Source organism: Leptonychotes weddellii, chromosome 12 (assembly GCF_054177405.1).
Source record: "Leptonychotes weddellii isolate Sample4059 chromosome 12, ASM5417740v2, whole genome shotgun sequence".
In the NCBI taxonomy this organism is placed as follows: Eukaryota; Metazoa; Chordata; class Mammalia; order Carnivora; family Phocidae; genus Leptonychotes; species Leptonychotes weddellii.
In genome coordinates, this window is record NC_138380.1 from 64623222 (window position 1) to 64644230 (window position 21009).

The 21009-nt window shown below is 41.3% G+C and overlaps 1 protein-coding gene across 4 annotated transcripts in view; it reads left to right on the forward strand.

Moving 5' to 3' along the window:
* CDK6 (cyclin dependent kinase 6) overlaps positions 1 to 21009 on the forward strand; it is a 239780-nt gene that overhangs the window by 204583 nt on the left and 14188 nt on the right. For all 4 annotated transcript variants that reach the window (XM_081800539.1, XM_081800540.1, XM_081800541.1 and 1 more), the window contains exons 6-7: positions 13381 to 13431; positions 18968 to 19103. In XM_081800539.1, the coding sequence (XP_081656665.1) occupies positions 13381 to 13431; positions 18968 to 19103 (187 nt within the window). The remainder of the gene's footprint in view (positions 1 to 13380; positions 13432 to 18967; positions 19104 to 21009) is intronic.

The window sequence follows — 21009 nt, forward strand, 5'->3', positions numbered from 1 at the left end:
AACGTCATCAAAAAATTAAAATACCTCAAAGTTAAAAAGGACAGGGTAATCTTGGAGAAAATGTATGCAATGAATATGACAAAGGCGTAATTTCCCTGATGAATAAAGAGCTCTTAAAATGTACTGGGAAAGCAGGAGCATACCTCAGTGTAGCTATACTATCACTTTCCTATCACATCATGCCCAGGTCACAGTGCTAAGTCGGTTTTATAAACAGAAGACAGCTCATAGGACCCAAAAGAATGAGAGAAATGTAGATCTTAGTTTTCATTCACATACTCTTTGTTCAAAGACAGTTTAAGGAAACTGCACATTATGCTATAAATACTTGAGGACAGTTTGTCCACACTGACACTTCCATTTCCTAAAATGAAACCCTCACTGGCCCACAGGGAGAAAAAAGCTGGCTTTGTTAACCAGCTTTATTTCAACAAGCACATCCATATGGTAAGAACTTCCTCTGATGAGTCATCCACAGTTGTCAAACACCAGCTTTCCTTTGTTTGACCCGTGCAGAAATAAGGTCTGTGGAAGCACAACGCAAGAGTCTGAATCATTTAATTGTGTTTTTTTTCCATATCTGAATTTGCATTCGTCACAAACCCAGTGTGTCCACCCTGAAAAATCGCATTCTTCAAATATCACTGAAAAAATCCCATTCATATGGGTCTGTTCTGTCTAGATAGTCTGTGAAATTTCTAAGGAATGTTGTGGGCTTTGCTTCCTGTGCTAAATTGTTGAGTTATCACACATTACTGGATTCTACCCAAAATGCACTGGATAGGAATATTATATTCATACAGGATACCAGTTGTCTGTACCATTCAGAAAGGGAAAAAAAAGATTATTACTGCTTCTTGTCATAAGATCAAACTCTATCTAAAAGGGTAGGTAGAAATGTGTGTACAAATAATTTTTTTAAGATACGTCTTTGATTCTTGTCTTCATAGAGGCTGGAATCTTATTCAGTCACAGCTTTGTTATGACTGCTAGCCACTTTCTTGTCTCTTTGTTCTGGTTCAAACCAAGGACTATAGAGCCCGGATTCAGATCCTGCTCTGGGGGATGGTGCCATCCTTAGTTTGGGGGAAGGGAGGAGATCTTTAGAGATACCATTTTATCCATTTGTATATAAAAAGAGAGAAGAATTGAGGTGATGCTTTGTGATTTTTTTTTTTTAAGTACCCACCCATCATTAAAAATATAAATGCACTAAAGAAGCCTTTAAAAAAATTAAGGTGGCTCTTGGGTCAGTAAAATTTTATCCTGAGAAAATAAATGCTAACTTTTGCACCCGTATTTGTATGCTAAGCAGACTTTTTTTTTTTTTTTTAGGGAAAAAATGAAAAAAAATCAGTCTTCTGCTATTTGGAGTATTTTTAACCAAAGATTGAATCCAATTTGAGGATATTTTTGGATCATTTGTAATACTCTCTGAGTTGATACTTTTGGTTCTTTTTTGAGGAAAACTGCCTTTTTTTTTTTTTTAATAAGCCACTTCAATTAACAGACACTTCTATTTGAGAAAATTTCTAATGATTATTTTCCCCCAAAATCAACATTAAAACTGTCAGCCCTGGATTATGTCATTTCGATGACAGATGGTTGATGTGTTGGAGTGTTTGCAAGAGAAAGCATGTGTTCATGAGCATGGAGGTGCTCAGAATTATATACTAAAAGACATACCCACAATAGAACTTGTAAGACTCTCTTTGGTGAACATGTTGTGTCAAAGACAAGCCCTGGTGGATTCCTAGAATAAATGTAAGAAGTGGCTTTGAAAGCCCCATTTTGTGACCCTAATATATGTAACATTTGCTCTTGGAGTGTGTCATTAGATGGGCTAACTTTTACGTTTGCTAACTTTTATTCCTTGTATATTGCTTTGATGTCAGTGTATCAGAGAGAGAAAACGATTCATTTGGGTCACCTTGAGTCCATGTGGCTAGTTTGTTTTCCATATTATCTTGCTGGTTACAGCCCTCTCTCCTGCTACAACTAGGCAGCACTTCGAATCCTTTCTCAGCCCAGCTCGAAGCCTGTTGCTACCAATGAATTAGATTGGACGAGATAAAAATACTTCTTGTCGGTCTTAGATAAGTAGCCCCGCCCCAGTCTCTATTGGTGGCTGCCTTTTTAGATCGTGCACTTCCCTTAGACTGCTGCATCATGTAGACTGGCAGTGCTCTTTCCTTAGGCAAGATGTAAGTTGACCCTTGAACAACAACACGAGGGTTGAGTGCACCAAACCCTTCCCCGGTGCAATTGAAAATGGATGTCTCACTTTTGACCTCCCCTCGAACTTAACTACTAATAGCCTACTGTTGACTGAAAGCCCTACCGACAACATCGATCAACATGTTCTGTATTTTACATGTGTTATATACTGTAGCCTTCCAATAAAGGTAGACAAAAGAAAATGTTACTAAGAAAATCACAAGAGAAAATATGTTTACAGTACTGTGAAAAACAAAAAATCCACATATAAGTGAGCCCATGTAGTTCACACCTGTGTTGCTCAAGGGTCAACTGTATATAGTTTCACACGGTCATTTGCTAAGAGAGAGTAATAGCATCTTGGATTATGGTATGAGGAGGGAGCTTACTGATAATCTAGTCCCTTATCACATAGTAGCAGTGAGTTGTTAGGAAAAAAGAGAATGAAACCTGTCTGGACCACCTTCATTCTTACCGTTTTGAGAGATGCTCATCTGATTTTTCAAAACAGCCCTTGGAAATAACGATAATTTTTTTTTTAAGATTTCTCTCTCTCTCTCTCTCTCTCTCTCTCATTTCTTTTTCTACAACCTCTTGCTCTGGGTCTCCTGTAGAGGGTGACCAACCATCCCGTTTAGCCTGGGACAGAGAGGCTTCCTGGGATACAGGACTTTCAGTACTGACAGTAGGGCCACCATGGGCAGATTGCACTGGTTGGTCACCCTATTCCTGGGTACTCTACCCAAATGGCCAAGTATAGAGGAGCATGGGTACCAAGGTTCTCACTCATGGACCAACTAACTCCCTGTTACAGCTTCTCTTTCTCTCCTAGGAAGGCACAATATAAAGAAAGGCTAGGGATTGTAGACAGATGATTTTATGATGGGGTCTGATGAGCTTCCAGTTTGGTTGAGGGATGTCTCTAGTTCACAGTTCTTTTGCAGAGTGAAGGTAATTGATAAACCCTGAGCCCAGTTAATAATCAATGCCTGACTAATCTATGGCACTCATTCAGCCAGGTGTCCTAGTAATCTCTGATCATTTTTCCACACACCACCATCACCCTTGCCCAGATGATCTTCCAGCATGTTATCATTAAAGTTTCTCAACACCAAGCCCAAGATAAAATAGAGTGCGTATTATAGCTAGAATTTCCATACAGGAGAAAGATCCCTGCTCTGGGTTTATATGACAGCCAGAAGACAGCTTACCCCAGGATGCTGAGCCTGAGATGTCTGGCTATTAATGAAGCTTCTTGCCCATGAGAAGTGAGGTGATTCCAGTGGGGGCGTCCCACATTCTGGACTTGCCTCCAGTTTCCTGGTAGTGAGGATACTAATAGAAATGCTTCACCCTTGCGAGTTCCTGCTTCTTAGGTTTGACTCAGATTTCTTTTACCTCTGCCAAAACTTTCTTTCAAATGCAAAGTTTTGTAGTACTTGGTCTGCCATCAGGGTGAGAGTGAGGATGAAAATGTATAATACAACGAGGAACCCAGCCTGTAGAAAGTACTCAATGCGTGACTATTTCTTTCCTGCCTTAAGAACTCCCCTAAGCAGGGGCACCTGGGTGGCTCAGTCGGTCAGGCGTCTGCCTTCAGCTCAGGTCATGATCCCAGGGTCCTGGGATCGAGCACCATGTCAGGCTCCCTGCGCTGTGAAGAGTCTGCTTCTCCCTCTCTCCCTGCTGTTCTCCTTGCTTGTACTCTCTCTCTCTCTCTGTCTCTCCCTCTGTTAAGTAAAATCTAAAAAATATATTTTTAAAGAACTCCCCTGAGCAGTGTGAACAGAGAGCAGGAGATAAGGGAGGCACTATGAAAGTAATGAACATGTAATTCGGCAAGAAAACTTACCAGAAAGTATACAAAATGAGTACTTGGATCCCAGGCACGGAATGAGACAAATCATGTGTTTTGCTCCTGTTGGACAAGAACATTCTCAGAGAGAGAAAACTTGATTCACTTGGGTCACCTTGAGTCCATGTGGCTAGTTTGTTTCTAATTCTAAAGGTCAGAAAGATACTGTATTTAGTAACATGAGGAAGGAAGTGTTACAGACCGAATGTTCGAGTCTTACCACCATAACTACCAAACTCAGATGTTGAAGCCCTATCCCCCAATTTTGATGTTATTTGGGATTATTTAGGGATTAGATTTGGGATTATTTAGGATTCTTTAGGTCAGGAGGGTGGGGCCCCCACGATGACATTAGTGCCCTTGTAAGAGAGACCCAAGGGAGCTTGGTCTCTCTCCACCACGTGAGTACAGAGCAAGCAAGTGGCCATCTGCAAACCAGGGAGACAGTCCTCACCAGACACCGATACCTTGTCAGCATCTTCATCCAGGACGTCCAGCCTCCAGAACTAGGGGAAATAAATGTCTGTTGTTTAAACCACCCAGCCTGTGGTATTTTGTTAGGGCAGCCCAAGTCGACTGAGACAAGAAAAGATAGCACTGCAACAACAGAAAGGCAATGCTTTAATTAAATAAGTATTTGAGAGCAATAATTATTTCTGGCAAACAATAGATAATACTTGTTGAAGTGGTTAGAAATAACTTTTTTTTAATCTTAATGACCACTTAGGCTTCTTGAGTCATCTGTAAAATTGACTAAGTCAGTAAGTATATTAATTTGTAAGTTTTGTAATGTTTCAGGAGTCTCAATTGAGTCTTCAACTCAATTTTGAATTGAAAAATGATGGGGTTTTCCTCTCTGCCTCAGTGTGCTCACTGCCTCTCAAGGAAGTTACTCATACATAGTCCAGTAAAATATGAGCCTTCTGTGGAGAAATAAATTATTCACATCTGGTAACAAGGAGAAATTAATTCAGCTATTTATTTGTAAGGAAACGACCAGACTCCGAATCCCCTACTGTGGACAGATAGGGCAGCGACTTTCTAAATTGTAATTATCTGCTCTGTCCTGTGAGTGGCCCCTCCCTTCCCTGGTAGGGGTTTTTTCCTATCGGTCTCTGTCTCAGTTGACAGAACTTCATCTCAGATTCTTCTTTTTGCCCTGGTCCTTGCCTTGTATTACTTGGGCTTTAAATTTTTTTGTCTTCCATATGCTCTTTCCCACCAGAGCCCCTTCCTTTCTGGGCTGGTTTCCTTCAGGAGCCTCTTTCCCCTGCACACCCTTTTTAATCCCTCACTCTTGTTGGCCTTTGCAACACTTCTTCTCAACCCTTCTCTTTCTTTGTCTTCCAAGAAGCCCATCCCTGACCTGCATACCTGGGTGTAGTAAAGCACCTGAGGGCAAAGTTCCTATCCGGCATTCCTCATGCTGCTTCTCTGATGGTTTTGGTGAGATTTTAGATGTAGGAGACTAATTGTCACACCAGCCCCCCACCCCCGTTTTTAAACACCCATTATTTGTAGGATGATATTGTCTAGTGCCACAGACCAGTTAAAGCATAAACAGATACAACAATATCAATCAAATCGGTTTTAGCTCTACATGTGTATGCATCTACTCATATATACATACTTGCACAAATACACATGCTTGCACTTGAATTACCCAGAGATGAACCAAGGGTGCGAATTTTGAGGGACTGAAGTTGATGGGAAGAAGGGAGAGAAGGCCTTCTCAGTGGGAGGAACAGTAACCATTCCCGTTTATTAATCATGACCTGAGCCGAAGGCAGACGCTTAACCTACTGAGCCACCCAGGCGTCCCCCGCTTCATTCCTTTTTATGACTGAACCACACTCCATTGTATGGCTATACAACATTCTGTTATCACATTGTCAGCTGATGGACATTTGGGTTGTTTCCACTTTTGGGCTATCATGAATAATGCTGCTACACACATTCATGTCCAAGTGTCTGTGTGCACATACATTGCCAGTGTTGTTGGGTATATACCTAGGTATGCTTAACTAATCTTTTGCATGTTTTTCATTCTCAGATTTCAAAGCATTGTTTTATACATTATTTTTTATCATAAAGGAACATGTTTAAAATTAAGTCAATTATCTTCCAATCTTCTCCTCCCCACACCACCCTCTCTCCACCTTTCTCATTCGGCCTGGAATCTTAAAACCATGCTGCTTCTCGCAGGGCATGTTGAGTCTTTTACCAAATTCAGATCACCTTCCCTTATATGTCTTTGCATCCTTTCCCATCTGCTCTGTCCTCCTGGGTTAGGTCGTTGTGCAATGACCTCACCTCTGGCCTCCCTAGCTCTGTCTTCATCCCCTATTAGTGACTCAGTAAACCTCTGCCATATTAATCTTTCTAAAACACTGCTTCTGTTTGCTGCTCATTGGAGTCAGACAGACCAACTCAGCCACTTAGTGAGCAGTTTCCTTGATGAAGTTACTTTACTTCTCATCTATAAAAGACAATTAATCAGACCACCTCCCAACATTCTAGTAAAGATTAAATGATTGCCTTGAGCTTTCATCTCCCAGGGTAAAATGAGATAAACTTCTTTATTTCAAGATCCTGCATTTGTATCTCGTGTCTCCCACAGAGGCAAGGATCATTATGGTAGTATGTAATATATATATTTATTTATAAATATTATAAATTCGTATTTTAATATATTTGTATTAAAATGTGTAATTTACTTTAAATATATGTATATTATATATTAAGACCGTATATTATATAATATTTATATTTAATATATATCTTGGGGGAAGGGTTATCTCCCAGCACCTAATGCAGCCCTGTGTGCTTAGTGGGTGATCACTCAATTAATGTTTATGAAGCAAATCAGTTAAACTGATTTTCTACTTAATCTGGTTATTTGAATAGGTGGTAATTGTAAAGTGATAGGTTAACATTTTAACTTAACAGATAACAGCTCTCTCTAGAACTGAACCCAGGAGCAAGCATAAAATAGTAAGCAATATTTTTCGAAAGGTCATGTTATGAACATGGAAAATTCCTCTGCTAATCAAGAAAGATAGCAACTAAAGCATAACTGCAGGTCAAATGTAGGTTACAGAGGTGTTCTATAGGGTGATCCATGACTTCCTCATCTTTTTAGTACAATGAGAGTATTGTAACTAAATGAAACCTTTCATCTTCCCTTATGCATGAATCATTTCCTTTCCATAACAGACCGATCAGCATACACGTCTCATCTGCTAGAAAACATACCCTACTTCTAAATGTTTTCCACTGTTTATTGAGCTTATGAATGATAGTTATATGTTCTTTTCGTTTGTTTAAAAAGACATGTAATCTGAAACTTGGTACCCTTTGTAATTCGACCCAAGAAAATGCACTTCACACTTAAAAGATGGGGTGAGTGTTGCTAAAACTACATACAGAGGAAGAAATAATATTGCCAATTCAAAGTTAATCAAACCTTATTTGACATTCATTCTTTCTCTTCTTGATGGTAAAGGTGTAAGAGTTGTAACAGGTATAGAGAATAGTGACCCCAGAGGAGGAATTATTAGCCTTTACTACGATTTGGGCATCCACCGTGTGGTGACAAGTGTCCCCTTCCTTTCTTGTTCACTGCGTGAAACACTTTGGTATCTTTTGTGTATAGCAGTGGCCAGGAACAAGAGAGATGTCTACCACGTATGAGTGTGAAAAAGTATGTGTGTGTTTAGTTGGCACCTAACTGTAGGTCTCCTATAAACTGGACATTTTATGGATTCTAAGAGGCTAAGTGACTTTCCTAAGGTCATTCAGAGAGAAATGGCTGTGGGGATTCATACCCAGGACAGTTCATCACCAAAGCCTATGATACCCTTTCCCCAGTCAACAAATACCTCTAAAATCAACATGTTGGGGAGGAATGGGGGTGGTGTGCGCATTAAGGCTGAAATTCTCACAAATTCAAAAAAAGCTTTGAGAAAAATCCTTGCTAAAGAAAACCCCAAGAACCATACTTGTTTTGGCATGACAGCGCCTACAGTCATATGAGAAGAAAATTGACTTTGCTATGGTTTGAAATGAATGCAGTTTGTTACTGTATTTTGCAATGATCTCCTTTTAGTTTAAAAAAAAAAGCTTATATGTATATATTAAAATTTATTGTTTGCAGAAAGAGTTTTTTTATCAGCATTAACTATTATCAAGTATAAGAGTGAAGGAAGATATTTGAAGAAAATACTTGGAAATAACCTAAAATTCTCTTTCATAAAAACATAGCAATGTCCAGTTTCAGATATTTTCCCCCAAATATTATTTATCTTGTCAAATAAATTGGCTTCAAAGGGTAGAATGGCAAAGTGTTCCAGTAGGGTCCTCTGTAGTGGGAATTCAAAAATAGAAAAGAGGTTGAGGGCCATGAGAGACAGAAGGAGGTTTATGCGAAAGAATGTAATCGTCCCAAGAAGTGAGTGTGGAGAAAATCTGAGGAAAAAGGAGGATCATAGGCTAGGTGAAGAGAAAAGAAATGTATGAAATTAGAAATGGATCCATGAAATGTAGATTCAACAAGGGTCTTTCACGGATAATGTTTATGCACCATTATCCAAACAGTTGGTTAAATTACTGAAAAGTCATCTGAAGTAATTAATTATAGTTTTTGATATAGTAAAATACATAAAAGTTACTATCCTTCAGTAATGCCCCATATAATAGAGGGATTTTTTAGTATATTAATCCAATAAAACAATTGCACAGTTTTTATTTGGGGATGTTCTTGGTAGGTATAATCTTTCCATTTTGCTAGTTAACCCCCCAAGAAATGTGTATATAAAGAAGAAGTGTTTTAAAAAATACAAAACCAGGCTTCAGATTTACTGCTTTCAGTAGAGTACCTCTTTTGTTAATTTTATTTTTAAGTAGTTAGTTTAAAAGAATTACTAAGTATGTCACCTGGGATGGGAGGCTTCTGGGATAGTTTAGTGGATCCTCTCCCTGCAGTGACTCAAAAAAAAAAATACATGACTTTTTAATTTTTATGAGCCTTTGTCTCATGATATTTAATAGAATATTCCCCTTCCAGCTTCAGTCTTCGTGAAGGGCCCATATAAATATACCCTGAGATTTCCAGGAGAGGTAGATGTTTAGGCGCAATAGGAAGAAACGGAGTTCAAAGTTATTTTGGACCTCCTCAGATTGTCTCTGTCTGACCATCTGTAGCTCAGTCTGTCTTTCAGTCTTTCTGTGTCTTACTCTCCCCCATGTTGGTCCTTCAACCCTCTACTTCCTTCCAGCTCAGCCCTATGTCATGGTAATAAAGAACCAGCCAAGTTTGACTCATGTATGTGTGTGTTTTAGCTGAATCATTCCTACAATTATAAAATTATTCAAGGCAGTAGAATTAAACTCTCCCTTACCACTAAACCAAAGAATACAGTCAAAGATGTCCATAATTGTCCACCTAAAATATGCCATAAATTACATGACTTGAAGGATATTTAACTCAGCTTATCTGAGGAAGGAAGAAATACGCAGAATAACTTCAGTGAAAATACAGTCCTAGTACATGATGCATACAGGTCAGAGACCTGATACAGCCAAGACTTTTGACCACAGAGCCTTATTTAAAGACAGATTGTATCATATAATTGGGACAGTCTTCTTCTTACATATCAGTATTCCACCAAAGCACCCCCAGGAGGTCATCATGATGAAAACTTTTCATCTTTCTTCTAAATCCATTGTAACTCTCCATGCTTCTAATGAATGTAGCATCTTCTATCACAAAACCGGCTCCTACAGACTTGAGCATTTTCAGCCCCAAACTGAATGGATGGTCCTAAGAATTTGATCACATTCATGACCACTTTTTGGTCAACTAAGAGTACCAGTTCCAGGTAGGCTGTTCCCCCTTTCTAATTTTTTTTTTTTTAAAGATTTTATTTATTTTTTAGAGAGCGAGAGAGAGAGAAACAGCATGAGAGGGGCGAGGGTCAGAGGGAGAAGCAGGCTCCCCGCTGAGCCGGGACCCCGATGCGGGACTCGATCCCAGGACCCTGGGATCATGACCTGAGCCGAAGGCAGACGCTTAACCATCTGAGCCACCCAGGCGCCCGCTGTTCCCCCTTTCATGTGACTCATTGCCATTGTCTTGTGACGATGTCTTTGCACCCAAAGATCTATTTTATGGGAGTTAATTGCATGCTGTCAGGATTTAGTGGTTCTATATAACTCAAGCCAATCCATATCCATCCTAAAACCAAATTAGTAGACCTCACAGTCCCATGCCAGGCCTTTCTACGTGACAAAAGTCATTCTGAGCCGTATACTGAATAGTTGCTTCCGAGTTTCCAGTATTCCCCACAGCAGGTCACAGAGAAGTGGTTATGATTCAGACCTTTCTGCTTCTTACCCTCATTAAAGCAGGCCAAACTAGTGGACCAATTCTAACTCAAGGATGTAAAGCACATTTCATTCTGTGGGGCCAAGTCCAGCCAAGAGAGGCAAGACTTCAGGCTCTGGCAGTATGGTGGACTACATGATTTGAAAGCGCTCTGCTAAACATGTAGCAAATGTAAGGTAAAATAGAGCAAGCACTTACTTAAATGCACAGTGGAGCTAGCAAAAATGTTACAGTATTGCCAAGGGAGAAAAACAAAAAGGGAGCCGAAAACCAAACCAGTAAGGGCATGAGCCCCTGCGCTGCAGGAGCTGGACTTCGGGGTCTCAGTACCCACCTCAGGAAAGAGACGGGCTTGTGCTTTTGCCTGGGAACAACGTCCACTCAAGGTAGTCTGCCTTGTTTGTTTCCCAGTAGCCATGGCCAGTTTCTTTTAAGCTGCTCCATGATCCTCAAAGATAATTTCACTGTGCATACCAGTCTTCTTCATGCAGGGTGAGGGGCTTGGCATGTTTACCAAGCCGCTTCACCAGCTCATCAGTTAAAGGTGTGCCCTCGGTTCCCTCTGCACCTGTTACCTGGCATGCCCAGCGCTCGAGCCATTTGAGATACGTACTATGCAAAGAGGGGTCGTTTGTGTTTGTCCAGACCTCATAATGCTGGTTATACTTAGTTTTGTAATTTTATACCTTAATACTAAGGAAACAGGAGTGTGAAAAGAAAGGGCACTGTTGTTTCTGTGCAGTCCAAGTTCTGCGCTTTGGAAAGGAAAAGAAAAATGGTGCTATCATTTAAGATGTGAGCAAAGCAGCTGTAAAAGATTGCACAGGGGGCAGAACGTAAAAATCTGGAAGGGCCTAACACTGTATGTCGACTACACTGGAATTAAAACTAAAAACCTAATTAAGGGGGCGCCTGGGTGGCTCAGTTGGTTAAGCGACTGCCTTCGGCTCAGGTCATGATCCTGGAGTCCCTGGATCGAGTCCCGCATCGGGCTCCCTGCTCGGCAGGGAGTCTGCTTCTCCCTCTGACCCTCCCCCCCTCTCATGTGCTCTCTCTCTCATTCTCTCTCTGTCAAATAATTAAATAAAAAAAATAAAAAAATAAAAACCTAATTAAGAGGCGCCTAGCTGGCTCAGTCAATAGAGCGTGTGACTCTTGACCTCAGGGTTGTAAGTTCGAGCCCTGTGTTGGGTATAGAGAGTCTTTAAAAATAAAATTAAAAAAAAAAAAAAAACTTAAAAAAATTTAGAAGGGCCATCAGACAGGAAGTATATGGAAAGAATAGAGAACTTCAGTCAGTCTGGTAAATTGCTTTGTTCCTTGTTAAAGAGGGCAAGAATTTAAAGACACTGGACATTTGCAGAGCAATGAGTACAGAATCCCACAGGCACCTGCTTGTGAGACACTGGGTTCTCTCTAAAGTGCTCTTCACACAGTCTCCGTGCTACTTCACCCCAAAGGCTCACTGTAGGGACTGTCTGTGAGTGTGGAGAACATTAGTAACCAAAATAAAAAGTATTACAATATAATAATGAAGCAGATAGGTTTTGGGGCAAGGTGGACCTCGTTTGAATTTTAATAAAAGTCTGCATTTTGTTATTTGTCCTTAGGTAAGTCTAGAACATCTCTAATCCTAGCTGCTCATCAGAAAATAGGGATGATAATAATACTACCTTGCTTCTGAAATTTTTGTGATAATTAAATGAGACGTTTGGGGAGCACATGGTATTATATTAGAGTCAACATTACTGTTCTAGAAATAATAGCTGTTAAGATTCCATTGTTTGGCTTTTCTAAAATTGATATATAATATTTATATTTATAATTGATATATAACATTTTAAAAATATGGTCTCTGGTAATAGGCTACAAATTTTTTTTTTTAAAGATTTTTATTTATTTATTTGAGACAGAGAGAATGAGAGACAGAGAGCATGAGAGGGAGGAGGGTCAGAGGGAGAAGCAGACTCCCTGCCGAGCAGGGAGCCCGATGCAGGACTCAATCCCGGGACTCCAGGATCATGACCTGAGCCGAAGGCAGTCGCTTAACCAACTGAGCCACCCAGGCGCCCTGGCTACAAATATTTTTTAAAGCCCGTTATTGTTGAAAAATATCTGTCAGTCATTGAGCAAGGGGTTAGGAAACATTTCCATGTGTGCCATAGGAATATATTAAATAAAATATTTATTAACTGAGCACCTGTTCAGGTAAAGCACTAGGCCAAAGATCAGGGGCAAACCTAGAGAAGTCCTTGCCCTCTAGGGGTATTGACCTACTTGGGAAAATGCCAGAAATGTGACCAAGTGAGCTCATTTAGTTGCCAGTTAAATGCTCCGTGTAGACACTGAGGGCTGTGTGTTCCTCTGAAGCCCGGAGTGATGGCTAACTACCATAATGCTGTGAGAAAGGAAAGTGATAAAATCAAAAAAATAGGTCCAGACGTATGTCACTGCAGCATCAGGACCCTTGGAAAGAGAGAGCCCCCTGAGGAAGTCCTGTGATAGCAGAGAGGTGAGGAAAGGGTGCTCGGAGAAGAATCTGACCAAGAACAGTTTCAAAGAAGCCCACGAACCCCTCGGTCCAGACGAGAACAGTGATGTGTTCCACCCTATCAGGAAGTTGGGTAGGACTTTGAAACCAGGGCCTGTGTGTCCCCTGTAGCACTGTTGTTGGAGTGAGTGCGCATAGAATACCCACGGTGATAAAACAGGGGAGTCAGGGACCCCAGATACTTATGAGAGATCCTTACCATGAAGTCAAATGCAAGAAAATCCTTCATTGACCAAAGGAAAGATGTCTCACTTCTTTACTCCTTCCTCACCCTTAAAGAATGTTTTGTTTCCTGTAAACAGTGGTAATGACCAATATGATTGAAATGTAATGAGAAAATTCCCTGTTTGATATGTATCTTTATTCTTGTAGGCCTCTTTTTCGTGGAAGTTCAGATGTCGATCAGCTTGGAAAAATCTTGGAGTAAGTAGTAACTGTAATTTTACATCAGCGTTCATAGCATGAAAACATTTACGGTGCCTTTCCTCTGACACTCATATAAAATGTTTACCTCTTGGCTTTCCTCCTCCAAGCTGCGGCCGCAGTCAGTGTTACTATTTGTGTGGTGAGTGGGGACATGGCAGACATGCTGTTTTATGCAGAGCCCATCATGACGTGTGGCCTAACCGGTCTGCTCTGGAAGCTTCTATGTTGCTCACGTGGATCTTTTCGAGGATCCTCCTTCTCCACTTGGCTGAGCTCCATTTCTTGAGTTCAGATGTGTTGTCTGCTTGGGCCCATTTCAGATGGATCCACCATCAGTGGTGGGGCGCTTGGTTGCCTGGTAACCCATCCTTGCCCACTGGGCTTCCTGTCCCCATTGAGTATCCGCATTGAGTCATCTAGATTGATTTTGCCTTGGTTTGTTTTGGATGGTATGCTACACAACCCGTTTTTCTTTGGAGCCCCAAAATAGGAAATGAGAATCCTAGGTTCTAACTCTATGTCTGTTGCTAAATTCTATGCAGTCTTGAGAAAGTTATTTAAAATGCCCTGTAAAGTGCATACACGGTGACTGGTGCATAGTGAATGCTTTTAAAATGGCAGCTATGATTATAATTCATCATTAATTGTTTAACCTTTTTGTTCCTTAACTTCTTCACCTGAATACTGAAACTTAGGACGTAAATTCTAAGATCCTTTCTTGCGCTCAAATTCTTTGGTTCTAATTGTCTGTTACTTAGCTCGTTGATGATTTGCAGAGTTCCATTCATGTCTACATGTTTGTGACTGTGGGGGTATGTATGCTTTCGTGTTTCTAGAATGTTAAGAAGGGGCCTTTCCTCTCACAAAGCATGAAGTATGGCATCCTTTTGGGATAGGTGCCTTTGCCAAGCCCCCTCAGAATTGGGGTGAAGTACGAAAAAAGTGGGAGTTCTAGAACCAAAAGCAGCCCCGATCATTGGTCTGTAACATTTTATAGGAATCCCAGTGATTTTTATGATATTTCCAGTCCGTAAAACTGGTGAAAAGTACCCCTAAAGAAAATAATTATATGTTAACGCTATCTACTCGAGCATGACTGCTTAAAACAGTTGGTATAAAACTGGAACCTCAATTTGTTCTCTTAGTGACTGGAAAGCTCCACTAGATTTCTAATGATGCCAGCGGCCCTGCTGAATCAGAACTCAGTGGCTTTAAGACCTGAAAAATATTTGCTGGTTTTATTGTGTGAGGGCTTCCCAGGTCCAGGGCAGCTGCCGAGACTCCCATTGCTCCTCCTCCTGCCACTCCATAAAATGGACAGATTCAGGACAAACTCATGTTCTCTCTGCTTCTGGATGTCAACTCGTCTTTGCTCATAGGGTGATGAACCCCCATCTATTCTTCCCCACCACTGTTGAATATAGTTTGTGTGTGGTGAGAACTTGAAGCAGGAACTAGGAAAGTCAGACGCACCAGTGACTCTGTTAAAGGGAAAAGTGATCTTGACAGAAACCAGCTTGCCAGACGTTTAACCCATCACCACCTGTCCCTTACTGACATCACCTGGGCGTTCTGGCCAGCTCCAGCCCTGGGGCCTGCGAACTTGTTAGTCTTGTTAGTGCCCCTTTGTATCGGAAGCCAGGGAGTTGGACCCGAGAGAACCTCTGACAAACAAGTTTGACTTGTGCCCAAGGGAGAGCCAGTTCCACTTTTGGCAAAGGCCTGAGACCCTAGGTTGCCAGCAGAAAAGAAGCCATAAAGTTCTATAGGTCTTAGGCCTTTAGCATTTACTTCTTGGTTTCTGGCCTTGTTTCGCTGAAATTATGTTCTGTTTACTCTGCCTTGGTTCCTTTGGCATAAAGAAAAGGGACAATGCTGCACCCTACTGTCATTTCTAAAGTACTTGAAAAATGATTTCTGTTCCCTTTGCCATTTATAGATTTTGTGCTGTCAGTCTTTACGGTACAAATGTCAACTTTTAAGGCTTATGTTCAGCTGTCCAAATACTGTAACTTGATGCAAGCACTTTTTAATGGACCTATCAGAGTTTCACAACGTTTGTATATGGGCCATAAAAGTTCATAGTGGATATTAAGGGGATTTTTTTTTCTTTTTTTAAGGAAAGCCACATTCACATTCTCTTACGGGGGAGAACTGTTTCTGCATTTAGAAAGATTTATACTTTCAAAGAACAGCAAGTACTTTGAAAGTGAAACTGAATGCTTTTAGCTCGTGACATTTTAGAGCATTTTTTGGAGCAGAGTCATAGTTAAATGGAAACAAAATATTGGATTTGGAATAAGGAGAGCTGGGTTCGCTCCCGCTCTGTGGCTGAACTTACTGTGTGTGACTTTGGCAGTTGATTTCACTCCTCATCCCTTTGTTTCCACATCTATAAAAAGGAAGTAATAACTGACCTGCATGTCTCAGGAGGTCGTTAGGGGATCAGAGGAGGGTAGATTTAAAAATACTTTTGAAATTATTTATATAGATAGCTATGTACACATATATATAATTGTGCACCACACATGTACACACAGAGACTCTTTTTTGCTTTTGGCACTCAGCTACCCATATCACCAGATTTATTTCAATATAAATATATTCAGAGCTGCAAATAAAAAGATTTTTTTAAAGATTTTAAATTATTGCTAAGAATTTTTATGATTGATTTCTAGATGACTGGCGATGATATGCCAAAAAAAAGATATAAAAATGGCTAAAAAATAAAAATGAAGGAAATTGTTAAAGTTCTTTCATAAGCGTTCTCTTTTTCTTTCTTTGCCTATCCCACTCTTTCCAAGCATACACATTTATGTCCTTTAATAATTAATAGTGGTATTTTTTTTTCTACTCTTACTCTAGATCTCATTATTAAGCAAATTTGTGTATTGCCCACGCTGCATTTCCATTCCCTTGTTCTGGTAAATATGTCCATGAGTCTCTCTTTATTTGCCTCAACAACGTGGCTCGCCCAGCATGTCCAACAGAGGTAGGACTACAGGGTCTTTTCCCGGACACCAGTGACAGGTGCAATCATGATACAGGTGTCTGCTCTCCCCAGGTGAGGTCTGTGACCTGGGCTCTGTTGAGGGAATAAAAGGGGGAAGAAAGCCTTACAGAGGGAGCCTGTGACGTTCACCACCACATCTTCCTGAAACCTGGAAATCCATTCAGGAGAACACATTTTCTCAACCTGTGTCCCAGTGAGCGCAGGCCAAGGAGAAGACTCTAACACAGGCCAGCACCATTGCTATCTGTAGTTAAAATAATTGGGTCAGGGGGTGCCTGTCTGGCTCAGTTGGTAGAGCATGCAACTCTTGATCTCAGGGTTGTGAGTTCAAGCCCCATGTTGGGTGTAGAGATTACTTAAAAATAAAATCTTTTAAAAAAAAAGTTTGGTAAATTTGAATAGCCATATGTTCTGTCCACTACATTATAACTTTTTAGTTTGGAGTTAATCAGAGCCTATAAGTGAGATATAAGTTCTTGCATCCCCTGATTTCCCTTGTTCAAACCTACCTACTCTCTCTATATAAACTTTATTTTTTTTAAGATTTTATTTATTTATTTGAGAGAGAGTGAAAGTGAGAGAGATCACAGAGGGGAGAGGGAGAAGCAGACTCGCCACTGAGCGGGGAGCCCGATGCAGGGCTGGATCCCAGGACCCTGAGATCATGACCTAAGTCGAAAGCAGACGCTCAACCGAGTCACCCAGGTGCCCCTGTATACATAAACTTTAAATAATACCTCCATATTGTAGGGGCGCGTGGGTGGCTCAGTCCATTGAGCATACCACTCTCGGTTTCCACTGGGTCGTGATCTTGAGGTCGTGGGCTTGGCCTCCCGTCAGGCTCCCTGCTGAGCGTGGGGTCTGCTTGACTCCGCTGCCACCCCCCCCACCTCATGTGTGTGAGCTCTCTCTCTCTTTCAAATAAGTAAATAAGTTATGTAAAGCCACTGACCTATTAATATTTCTGAAGAACCTCAAGTCACACATCAATAGGACTCAAGCAGTTCATATTTTTAGTGTAGTAGTGATGCATTGCCTATGCATTTTAGATTAATAACATTATTTTCCTCTTATAATAGTAATAATAATGGGTGGGGCTCCTGAGTGGCTCAGTTGGTTGGGCATCTGCCTTCAGCTCAGGGCATGATCTCAGGGTCCTGGGATCTGGCCCCATGTCAGGCTCCCTGCTCATCAGGGGAGTCTGCTTCTCCTCCCTCCGCCTCTCCCCTCATCTTGTGCTCTCTCTGTGTCTCAATAAATAAATAAAAATCTTTAAAATAATAATACTAATAATGGGTAATGTATTGATACTAACAAGTACTGTGTGTCAGGCACTGTGCTATGCACTTTATATAAATTCTCACTGTGAATTATGATTGTTAATAAGTAAAGACACTGAGGCTCACAGAAGTTAAGTAATTTGTCCTTACCTACCAATAAGTTGTAGGTGTAGAATCTGAACCCAGGTCTGCCTTTTCCAAAGTCTACGCTATTTTGTTAATTTATTTTTTGTATTTGAATATAGTTGACATACAATGCCTGTGTTGTTTCTCTATCACTTGATCCTTTCTCCACGTTTTTCTGATCCCAGAATAATTTTCAGGGGAAGCATAAATGATACTGTCTTTATTTATTGTTTGCTCACTTTGGAATACTATAAAATAGTTTCGTAGGGGCGCCTGGGTGGCTCAGTCGGTTGACCGTCCGGCTATTGATTTTGGCTCAGGTCATGATCTCAGGGTTGTGAAATCGAGTCCTGCGTCAGGCTCTGTGCTCAGCCTGGAGTCTGCTTATCTCTCTCCCTGTGCTCCTGCCCCTACTTGCTCGCTGTCTCTCTCTAAAATAAATAAATAGTAAATAAATCAAATCTTTTAAAATAAAAAAAATTAGTTTTGTAATACAAAATATATATCAGCTATATTTAACTTAATGAATTTAATTTGAAATTAAATTATAAAATAGTGTTTGCCTAGCACAGGATTAGCCTATCTTTTAGCCTCTTTTTGGCCTGATTCTAACGTATGTAATTACCGTTTGGGGAATTATTCTTTAACCAAAAGTGCAACCAAATTTATGTGTTAATGAATCGTGTTAGATGAGCATTATAAAAGCATGGCAATATGAGAGTGTTGGATCAGAACCCAAAAAGCACTCTTGGGCATAAAGGAAAATATATGCCCATGTGGGCCTCCTACTCTGTCAGTATGTCAGGACTCACTGGTAATATACTATTTTCTATTTCTGCATCATCTCATACATTTAGTATCTGCTACTAGAGGAATCTCTTATCTCTTCCCAGTGAATTTTACAATTCTCCTGGGAGATCGCCCTCTACCCTGTGATCATCATACTGCAGTAGGACAGAGATGAGAGACCTGCCAGTAATATAAGTGAGGGGCCCCCTGGGCTCTGTGTCCCCCACGCCTGCCTCTCAGACTTCACCATCATCTGGACTTTGTGGGAAAACAGCTTCGGCATAGCAGCTAATGATGCTTATGTTCACACATGGTTCTTTTGTAGCGTCATTGGACTCCCAGGAGAAGAGGACTGGCCTCGAGATGTTGCCCTTCCCAGGCAGGCTTTTCACTCAAAATCTCCTCAACCGATTGAGAAGTTTGTAACGGATATTGATGAACAAGGCAAAGACCTACTTCTGGTAAGTGCTGTGGTGCAGAGTTGGTCTTGTGCAGTGCTGATGAGAGACGCGACCTGTCCACTGGGTGGACTCCTGGGGGGTGGGCACAGCATCAGTTCAGCATCATGGACCACAGCCACGCAGAGCAAGAGGCCACAACCTCTCTGCAGCTTTCATTTCCACACCTGCCGCAGCTGGTGGCTTTTGATTCTGGAATGTCTTCGTTTCCTACAGAAAGAGAAAGAGTCTGACCCACACACTTTCAGTCTGCCATCTTTAAATGTTCATTTGAATGCAGCCGCAGAAGCCTCTCAATTCATCTAGACATATGCTTCCAATGAGTAGTCAAGGTGGCATGCACATAGAAAATACCTCACTGAAAATAAGGACTTGTGTTCTGTTTGAGATTCAGACTCGTAACGCTTGGCCTTATACATCCTTCCCCACTCTTGGTGGACAGAAAAATAGAAGAGTTGACCTGTTGAGCTACCCTTGGTGTTCAGAACTCAGTGAATAATAGGTGTATCCTTTACCTACTGACTAACAACCTTTGATATCTCACCAAGTAGGTGCTCCTAGACGTGGAGGCACGAGTGCTCCCGTTCTGTCAATGTATTCTAAATTTCCGATATAGACCTAAGAGTCTGTAGGCTTTAGTAGAAATGTTCTACTTTAGCTCTGTGTGGACACAGCCATTGACTGGCATGTTCGCAGAGCCATGAGTCTCCCAATGAAAGCCCTAATTCCATCTTCACCTGATGGTGTCTCATTTTCTGGCTTACTCAAAGATCCCCTCCCCTGCCACATTACAGAGAAGGACAGCTATATTCCCTCCCCACTGTTCATTTCTAAGACACTCACTAAGGACTTTTGGCTCACATCCTTTGAAATACATTGTTATTAGAAGGGAGAATATAGTGTCCTATAGAGAGGCTCACTATATATACGCACTTGCTGGCTCACCTACTATTTAGGAAAATTTTTCCTGGGTTTCATATAACAGACAAGTACTTGGATTACCTTAAGAAAAGGGGGTTTGATGGAACGTTTCATGTGGCCCGGGAGTGAAAAGCCATCCAGAGTGTAAATGCTCTCTCGGTCCTGCTAAGAGCATCACCATCTGCTTGTCTCTGCTCTGCAGGCCTTTTTCTCCCCTTCAGTGCCTCTTTTCGGTAGTACTGTCTGCTGCCCTTAACTGCGGCTGGCCCCTTGACTCTCAGAACTTCGGCCAACTCCTGGATCCTTTCAGCTCTAACCCCCACTGCTCACATTTGCTCTGTTAGTATTTCCTACGTCAGATTCCTAAAAGGAAGAATGTGGCTGACACACCTCACCTTTTTGCCAAGCCATGATAGGAGTTGCTGCCGAGGGCCAGGTCACCATTCTGGGTCCAGTCAGCTGTGCTGGGAGCGGGGAGGGACGATGTGTTATAAAATATGGCCACCATCGGCTTTCCTTTTCAGCAAGAACTTTGAATGGAATGCTCCTCTTAGAAGAAGATTCTGGACACAGAATCACAGTGATAGCCAATTTTAGTTGTGAAGCATCCCACTCCTTCAGCTACTGGGACACCCAAAGACCGCTCAAAGTATCTCCTAGCTCCAACATCAGTAGGAATCACCAGGAGGAACTCAAAATGTTAAGATAGCAGATGATGCCGCATGCTCATTCAGTGTCTCCCACTAGAAGGGGGCGGCTTTCCAAGTCAGACCACACACTAGTGCTGGACTAGAGAAGCAGCAGGAGACAGAGAAGAAATAGGAACAAAGAAACTACCAGAGAGAGAAGGAAGAGGGTAGACGATGAGTGTCAGCAGGGATGAGAAAAAGCAAAGGAAAAGAATAAGAGGCAGTCCCAGTGACGTCAGGACTAGAAGAAACTTAAGGACAAAACCAATAATCCATGGGCGTTCCGGGAAAGGACAGAC